Below are 9,773 nucleotides of genomic sequence, written 5' to 3'. Positions count from 1 at the left end.
ACACCGAAATGTGATTTGTTACTCAGATCCCCTGCATGCTCTAAACTTAATTCAAGCTCCTCTCAATGCTTGACATGTTTATGCAACTATCATTAGAAATATCAACAATCTCCTTAATCTCCTTTAGAATGTGCATCTGACCCACACCATTCGAGAGACAAATGAGTGTGTGGATTTTTTTAGCTAAGCATGGTGACAATCACGATTCTTTTTGGTGCAACTTTGAGAACCCCTTCCAAACTTAAAAGATCTACTTCTTGTTGATGCACCTAGAATGCAGTTCTTAAGGTTGTAGCCTAATTTTCTTTTTCGTTTTTTCATTGTTTTCTCCATGTACCAAAAAAAAAAAAAAAGACTTCGGATGTTGTGTGTTTTATCTAAGATTTAACAAGTTCTGCATCTTTAATCCGTTGATATGAAACTCGCCAAATTCTTAAATAAGAAACAAAAAGTCCCCTTAGAAAGATCAACAAGGGACAATGTTTTCTAGTGTTCGGAAGCCCTAACTTATGAAACCTTGCAACAACTCTACTATTTATTTATAGGGTTTACAAGGCAAGGCAAAAAAATGTCTCCTCCATATTGGGACCGATTAATGAGAAAAAAAGGTGATTTTTTCTAAATCAAAAGTTAAATAAAAAACTCATTCTTTATTAGGATTTATTTAGCAATTTTTTTTTTGTTGCAATTGGTCTTTGAATCAATAAATACATGATTTGTTATTTAATGAAAACTATTTAATATCGTTGATTTACAAATGTTCTTAGAAAAATATTTATAAATTCAGAATTTATCATTAATAGTAATATATAGTAAATGTTAAATATTTTTCAAGAATAAATATAAAAAATAGGCATTATCATTTACAGTGAATTGGATTGGGTCCAATTTAAAACTTCATATTGATACTAGTTCTATTTTTTCTACCCTTACAACTTGTAATAGGAGCTGATCCAATGAATGCAAGATTGTGATCTTAGCAGCCATCACCAACACTATTAATTTCATCTCATATTGCAGAAATAAGTTTAGATTTGATGATAAATTTATTAATTTGTATTATCCTGTCAACATGCTCAATTGCTCATATCTAGTGTCTCTATGATTGGTAATTTCTCCAATGCTTCTGGCTCTTCCTCCTTCATGAAGTTCAACATTTAAAGTTATTTAGAAAGTCGTTTTGATTAAGGAAATTATTTTGACATCGATCCTTCCATTGACCGTTAGATCAAATGCAATGTTGTAGGTGTAACTAGAGGTTCGTCTCATGCCAAATTGAGGTATTTCATCATTTCTCATTGTGACGATATCATTGTTTCATTGGGTTTTCAAACCATTGGCATGCAGTCGCGGAATTCTCTTCCTCTCTTCCTCGTAATGTTTATGGATCTTTCATTAACAATTGGTCGGGTGTGTTTGAATATATGTTTATAAATCAAATGAGAGTACAAGGTAAGAAAAATGCTTATAGCGACGTAGAAATATACAAAACAAGACTTATTGCCAAAACACCAATCTGATGTAAAAGCATAAATTAGACTTTGCTTGATTCAGAATGAAGTAACAAATCTACCAATTAGATTTGAAGTCAACATTTGCTAAACAATTATCTTGAAGAAGATGTCTACATTGAATCACCATTAGACTAGAGATTTGAATGAATTAGTGCAAGACTTTGCGTGAACAATAAGATTTGACAATAAAAGAGAAACAAGTTATATATACTTTGAAATATGATAAATATAAAACTTCTTAAAGTATCTATATAAATATTTTGAACTACATAAAACATAGAAAATAACTTGAAGAGGGGTTTAAATATGGAATATCATAAGTTCATAACATCAAAATCTAGAGTTGTCTAAATATATCTATAAATACTGCTTGTACTTGAATTTTTTTACTATGAAAATCATAAGTCATTTCTCTCTTAAAAACACTTCTCTCAATCTAACATAACTAGCTAACAAGCTAAGGTTTTTCCGTAATCACATTATCCTTATGTTGGGGAGATTATGTGGCCTGTGTTGCGTAATGGAGTATATTTCTAATCTTACATTAAAGTTAAGATCTTCTAGAACTTACATCATATTGAATACCAATGCCATCCTTCTACGAAATTGAACAAAGTTAAATAAAAAAGGGTCATGCTAACCGGTCTCTTCGGAGCACGGATTAAGCAGTCAAATATAGTAATATTTATATTTAAGTAATAAGAATAATCCTTCATCTGAGTCAAATATCACGTCTTATTTTCTATTTTTTGCTGGTCAAATAATTTCTTACGCACTTGAAAGAATAAAAATAAAAAGGGTAAAAATGGAGAACTCCATATGAATGAAATTTGAAAATATGCAGATCAAATGAGAAGGAGAATAAAATCTAATTTCAAATATAATCACAAACAGATCCAAATCCGCAATTATATAATTTAGCAAAAGCGACCCTTGCTGGCAATGTTTCATAAATTATTTGAAAACCATAATCAACAGAAAACGAAGAAAAACATATATAAAACAACTAATTGATAAAGTCTCTTAAAGTTTTTCCCAATTATTTATGTTACCATTTCCAAATCCAACATGCAGCACAACTTTGAACTATCATCATGTAAATAACTTGCTTCTACATTGGTGAGCTTAAAAGCCTGTCCTCACTGTTGAGTTTGGTGAGCTTATGGTTGCTGGTACATCGACATGGTAGGAATGGGTTGGATAATCTTATTGTAGATTTCAGGCCGTTGGCAAAAAAGATTATTCTCATTGACACCTAAGGACTCAGATGAAGGCCCGTGAGTGGTCGCATTGGTTGGAGTTCCAAAAGCAACAAGTTGGGACAATGATGCTGAAGAAGGTTCATATTTCAGGTTATTCAGGCCATTCTTTTTGCCATCCAATGTAAAACTACCCACTATGACCTGGAAATGATTCTTAAAATTTTAAAATTCTTAAAAAGTTATAAAATTAATGCAATAATGTTTGACTAATCCTTCTTGCAAAAAATACAATCAACACACAAGAACTTACATTCACATTGCACATTTAAAAAATCTACATAAATTATCTATCATTTGAGAACAATACCTTTACTAATGATGCCGCAATAAACTTATCAGCAACTACACCTACCAAAAGGCGTGAATCAGGGTTTACTAGAGACACCTTGAAGTAACTCATTCTTTTATTGCCATAGTTGTTGTCAGATATACTTCTAAATTGCCTGACAAGGATACAATTTCAAATTGACCCTATAACAAAAAAAAAAAAAAAAAGACATCATTGAAAGAGCATTAAACCAAATTATGTTTATTTATATAAATCAACTATCAGATTTAACATATTGACATTCTTGCATCGTAAATTATGAAAAATTAAGCACAACCAATTAAAGATTTTGTAGAAAAAATACCATCAATGTGATTTTTTAATCTCAAAATAACCATAGGAAGCAAAACTAGTAAAAATAAGGCTAACACACAAAAAATGCAAGTGACACACTTCAAAAATTAAAAATAGTGGCAATTCTGAAAGTAGATATGTTTAAATAGTGTTATGTTCAGTGAATGTCATAAACTAAACAATACAAACATAGTAGAAATAACGAGAACATAATATATCCAACTACTCCATTCCATGTTGTCATTGGATTTGGATTTCCTACAATCACAATTCAACACATTCACACAGTTACTAAATTGGTGGTTGTTGGATCAAGATTGGATGATGTAGATTTTGCATTATGTGTTTGAGAGTTTAATAGAAAAAATTAAAATCTACTTGCTTTATAAACCATCTTATCTCGATCCAGTGACAACCGATGTGACGATTACTTGAATGCATGCAATCCAATTTTTTTTCTTCATGTTCTAGTGTTGTTCATGTTGTTGTTATAGCTGGTGAGTTTTGTGTCAGTCGCCATAGGCCACAATGCCTATTATATGCACCATGTTCCATCTGTAAACCATTTTAGTGGGGCATATTTTGGTGGTCGAAATCCAACAGATATGACAATGTCACACATCCAATGCTACATTTGAAAATATATTTGCACATCAAGTAAACACATATTACATTAAATTTCATATAAGTTATAATTAACATAATACAAACAAACTTTTTCATTATCAGATATTACATATTATTTAATGGATTCTTATAATAAAGGATGTAACAGCCCGATTTTTAGTTAGATTTATTTTAATTACTTTTATTATGTGTTATATGTGCTTGTGTGTGATTATTCATCATTGGGTGCATTTTCATGGGTTTCCGTGTTAGAAGGGTATTTTAGTCATTTTGGACTTAGGAGTATTTTTGTCATTTTGTGAGAACGGGTAAAATTATAATTTTTTGTGGGAATTACTTTTAGTGATTAGTGAAAATAGTTATTTTACTAAGTTACTAGAGTAAAACTAAGATTTTACCGTTTAGTGACCGTTATTAGCTAATTACCGGTTAGAGTGTAGAAACATTTTTTGTTTGAATAGAAATGGGTTAGGTCCATTAAGTGGAGGGTTAGGCCCAATAAGTAGACTTAGTCCAAAAACCTACTCTTATGAGAAAATTCCACACACTTTCATTTCACTAAGATATTTTTGAGAACAGAGAGAGAAAGTGGGAGCAAGAGGAAATAAGGGTTAGAGAGAAGAGGACTTGAAGAATCAAGGATTTGGGTTGAGCTAGGAGCAAAATTGAAGCCTAAGCTAGGGAGATTAACCTACTAAGGTAAGGGGGTTAGAATTCATCATAATCACTTTTGTAATTTTCAATTATTTGTATGATAAGTGCTTAATTGGATGAATTGATTAATTGTTCATAAATGGTGAAATTCGTGCTCTAATTATGATGACATGTTTAGATGTATGAAGTTATGAATGATTGAATTGTTGTTAGTTGAATTGTATGTTCAAAGTATGAAAAATGGGTATGGGTGAAAATATGCTCAATTGGTGAATTATGCATTGTGGTTGATGAATTGTGATATGTTTCATGATCAATTGTTGTTATGGTTGTTTATTCATGTTGTTGATGATAATTTCATGGCTTGGGTTTGCATAATTCTTGAATTGTTGTTGAGAGATGAGGTGTTGTTGGTGTTTTGATGAAAATGGTGAATTGGTCCAATTGTCAAGTGTTTTCAAGTTTGATTGAGTCTTTGTGAGTCTTTTTAGTCATAATGATCTATAAACATGTTATGGAAACACATTTGGGCAATGAGGGATCAAAATTAGGGATTTGGGGTGAAAAGGGGTCCAAACCCGTAACATTTTCTGCAAACCTGTGAAGGTTCGCTTAAGCGACTTGGTAAGCGAACACTCATAGTGATTTTTCTGGGTTGGGTCGCTTAAGCGACTGGTGAGCGAACTAGTAAGCGAAGATTTCTGGTTGCTACTGGAACTCGTTCGCTTAAGCGAACATGTGGTCGCTTAAGCGAACTGGTGAGCGACCAGTCAGCGACCAGAAAGCGAACAACGTGGTTTGCTACTGTAACTCGTTCGCTTAAGCGAACAACTTCAGTTTCAGCCACTTTAATCTTTTGTTCCGGGTCTTTGGGGGCCAATCCGATCTTTCTTAAATGATTCTTTAAGCATGTTTAACTTCTTTTAATCCCCTAAAACCTACTGAAACAATGATTAGCTTGCTTAAACTTGAAATTGTTCATTTGAGTCTTAACTTGGGAAATTTTGGGAATTCTAGACTTTTGTCGAAAATAACTTTTGTAAACTAATGAAGCTTGCAAGTTGAATCTACAACTCATATAGACTTAGGTAAGACTTGCAAGAGTGGCCAAACATCTTAATCATGAGAAAGTGATATTTCGGGTGGAAATGTGAAAGGTTTTGAAATGGGATTTTCATATGAACTTAAGTTGTGCTTGGGTTAATGTTAATGATCCGGAGGCGACTTGACTTCATGATTACATTGTCGATTAAGATTGTTTGAAGGTTTTCAACTTGTCAATGTCGTTTGTCTTGGAGTTTGTCAAAGTTGGCCGGTGGCCACTTGATATGGTTTTTGGTCGAAAATGTTCTTGAACCAATTGTCTTAAGGATGGTGGTGACTATGTTATATAACTAAGTGAAGTTGTATGAATGAATGATTGTTTTGGATATGATATTTATCATGAGATGTGTATGTTATCTTACTTAGGATGTAAGAAATGCTTGTATTGGTGAAACTATATGTGATAGTTGATGTTGAATGACATTGTTGATTATTGATAATCATGTTAATGTGGTGATGATGAATGCTATGATTTAATTGTGTATGGGCATGTTTTCTTGATAATGCAAATGATGTGGAGATGAACAATATAATTGGGTGTCGTCCTATATATTGTGGAGAAAATTGTGATTGTTGTCGCATTATTGAGTTTTATTACATGTCCATGCATCATAATCGTGTTGAGATTGTAGTTGTAAAAGGGTTGAACTCTTTTACTTCGGAGATTATGTAAGACGGGTGTGAACTCTTACATACGATGTTTTTGTTGCATCGAAGGTGACGACCTTGAGGTGATTTGGTACCACATTCATTTATGCGTCAATAAGTGCATATCATGACATGAGTCTTATTGATAAATGTGATTGGTGATTGGTGATTGTGTATGAATAATTGTGCTTTGATGTTTGTTCATGACACATGTGATTGGTGATTATTGATGTGAGATATTGGGGTTTTGATGTAAGTATATATGTATATATGAGAATATCATTATTGATCAAATGCATGATGTTTATATTAAATTATTCATGATTAACTGTTGTTTTGATTATGATGATGTAATACTTACCCCCAGTGGTTTTAACCGCCTACCTGTCTGTATGGATGGGTAGACGTTGTGCAGGAGTAGTGCTTGGTGAGTTTTGTGCTTGGTGGATATCGGGAGCTTTCTCCGATATCGGTGTTTAGTGTTTAGTCGGCTCTGATCTAGGCTTCGTTGTGTCAGTCTAGATTAGATTTTGTTGGACTTTTGTTATGTTTGGAGATTACCCGTATGTTGAGATTTTTGAGATGCACCTATGTTGATGTGATTATTGATTCATGACATGTATATTTGGATCACTCTGGTTTATATTCCGCTGCGACTGTTGAAGTTTATATACATGTTTATGGTTTTTGAACTTTGGATGATGGCGTAGCCTCTATTTCTTGAATAAATGTATTATTCGCATGTTTAATTGCTTTAATAGAAGAAGGAGTGTTACAAAAAGTACTACCTTGTAATTAATAATGCTCCCTAAATGATGAAGGGCGACAGTGCCAACTAAACCATGAGCAGACAAAATGCATATCTCAATATTAGGTCCTGCTACTGCCTGGCTAAAGGCTGTAACTTTTGCAATTATGTCCTACAAAAAAAAAAACATAGTAGTAAAAACCAATCTTGAAAAAAATTCAACCACAACCAGATCTGTCAACAAACATTTTCAAAAATTCTATAAACGACCACCTTTTTAACATTATCAAAATATACATTAACATTGTAATTTATAAAGTAACCATTTTTTTTTGAAAAGAATGTGAAAGAAAGTGTAATATATAACATGTTAATGTTGGAATTATAGGTTCCATTGCATACCTCTCCTTGATTCACAAAGATCACATGTGGAGAGAAACATGATTCAGTAACTCCTGATAAATTAACAGCCACGGTGAAAATAATCAACAATACGTTATTTCAAATTACAAAGAAAATAAAATAAAAACAAATTTAACAAACCATGTGTTTCAACCAAATGCTTCTTCTTAAAAGAGCCACGAGGCCTTCCCCTTCCCTTTCCACTAGTACTCTTCTTGCAAGTGGAAGAAGAAGGAGAAGTAGCAATTGAAGCCAGTGTTGGGCCTGGGTCAGATCCCAAACTCGAAGCAATATTGCCAATAGGAAAATGCTTCCTAGGCCGACCCCTCTTTCTCTTGATTGATTCAGTGTCAGAGGAAACACTTATGCTTGGATTCAAGGAGGAAGGAACAATATTGTTGACAATAGGCTCGTAATTAGGGGAAAGGTTAGCGTTCATGATGATTGGAGAGAGTTGAGCAGTATTTGGTTCCATGATGGTGGTTTGGGTGGTATTTGTGAATGGATTTGGCTCCACCAAGATGACATTTTCAAGTTGATCGTGGTGAGGATGAGGAGAGTTTGTTGTTTCATGCGGATCCATGAAAATACAGTGTGGCGAAGAAAATAGGGTGATTGAAAAAAGATTATGAATCAATGTGTATATATAGTCAAAGTAACTGAAAGTGGCGACAATGATAATGATGATGATGAATGATGACGAAGAAAAAAAAATGTGAACCTGAAAATTTTATAATCGAAGAAGAGAGGGCACAAGGAAGGTCTTGGATTATTTTTTTTCTTCTTGTGGGCTGCTACCAATTATATTTTATTCATGGACTTAAATTATTAATAATATTATTTAAATTATTTAATACTTGTTGTCAAAATTGTATTTATTACTTTGAAGCATTCTATTAAATTTTATTATTTTATGTTTGACTTTTGTAACCCCTTTTCTTTTTACGTTTTTGTAATTATTTATTTTTGAAATAAAACACAATAGCTCATATAATTAAAAATATTTTTTTGACTAGGTGTAGATAAATGATTTAATATAATTATTTGAATATTGCAAAGAACATTCTTAGTGACACTGTTTTTTTTTAATATTCATTATTTTGTTGGGTGGTATGAGGGTGACTCGCACCATTTTGGATATAGGATCCATCATTTGAAAATTGGGTCAACATAAACCGGTGAGATCACGTGTATTTCACCAAATAAAAAGAAAATTGCTCTTTTTTTTTAAAGAAGAAAATTGCTCTTCTCACTATCAATTTTGCTCCACAGCATCAGAAAAATACGAAAATTCTCCCAGCGGTAGTTAATTGTCGCATGGGGTTTTTTCGTGTTTTGGAGCAAAAAAATGATGATGAGAATAATATTTTTCAAATAAAAATACGAGTGTTGAAAAATCCATTTTTCAATTCAAGTGATATAACAATCCATTTATAGATCCCCGATGCGCCTGGACATCTGAAGGTTGTCTTATGAGTATCCTCTTCATCGATGATTATCTGAATATAACCTTAACTCCCATCCATAATTGTGAGAATTGCATGGCAAGCCGCTTCATCACCTGTCATATCGGCTACCAACATGCCATATTCATTTTTGGGGTAGCTAGGTTTAAATTTGTGTAGTATATGTAAAATACAACATGTCCATTAATCTTGATTACATGTACAATATTTGTTTCTTATCCTCCTATATACAGAAACCGTCTAAATTTTGTTATCCTAGGCTCCTCAGTGGTTCCAAAGTTAACATGATTTAAGAGATCATACGCTTCAAATGTTGACAACTTCCATTGAGTTGGTGTTTCGATTGACGTGACCCTAAATATCTTCAACCAAGGTCTCATCTGTATCCAACTTCTACACCTTATCCCCAACTTTGTCATCGGTTAACATAGTAACCCGGACGGTGAATTACTCGCTAATGATTTATTGGTGATTGGGTTTTCAAAGATGGTTTTCCTCTCGAACACTGATGTCTTATGTGTTTTTCGATCTACTTGTACGAAGTCGACTGATTTGGATTTAGGCTGCCAAACCTGCTTGATCACTTTCTTCATTTTCTTAGTCATTCTAAACCACGTGGGTTCTGGAATGATATCATGGCCATCTCCATGGTCGGGAAATGATTGGTATTTTTGGCCATCTATTCAATCCTCTTATCGGCTAGCTTAAAACTGCCTTTCTTAATAC

At 33.0% G+C, this 9,773-nt stretch overlaps 1 protein-coding gene across 1 annotated transcript; it reads right to left on the bottom strand.

Annotated features, from left to right (window-relative positions):
- Positions 1-2,674: 2,674 nt before the first annotated feature.
- On the bottom strand, positions 2,675-8,164 carry LOC112421943 (AT-hook motif nuclear-localized protein 11). The gene is made up of 7 exons (XM_024784153.2): positions 7,723-8,164; positions 7,582-7,634; positions 7,220-7,351; positions 3,944-4,026; positions 3,588-3,656; positions 3,084-3,219; positions 2,675-2,917 (listed from the first exon to the last, which is right to left on the bottom strand). The coding sequence occupies exons 1-7, from the start codon at positions 8,162-8,164 to the stop codon at positions 2,675-2,677; spliced, it is 1,158 nt and encodes a 385-aa protein (XP_024639921.2).
- Positions 8,165-9,773: the final 1,609 nt, after the last annotated feature.

The sequence above is a fragment of the Medicago truncatula genome, chromosome 5 (genome assembly GCF_003473485.1).
Source record: "Medicago truncatula cultivar Jemalong A17 chromosome 5, MtrunA17r5.0-ANR, whole genome shotgun sequence".
Lineage (NCBI taxonomy): Eukaryota > Viridiplantae > Streptophyta > Magnoliopsida > Fabales > Fabaceae > Medicago > Medicago truncatula.
Note: the sequence above shows the minus strand (reverse complement) of the source record. Positions and strands in the feature narration are given on the sequence as shown.

Bases quoted from the DNA above. Each gene is read 5' to 3' on its own strand.
- LOC112421943 (XM_024784153.2), bottom strand. From the start codon at position 8,164: ATGGATCCGCATGAAACAACAAACTCTCCTCATCCTCACCACGATCAA. The intron at 4,027-7,219 runs GTAGTACTTTTT...TTTCAAATGTAG, and splicing joins GGAGCATTATTAATTACAAG to CATTGGATGTGTGACATTGT. The intron at 3,657-3,943 runs GTGCATATAATA...TTGTGATTGTAG, and splicing joins TGGTTTACAGATGGAACATG to GAAATCCAAATCCAATGACA.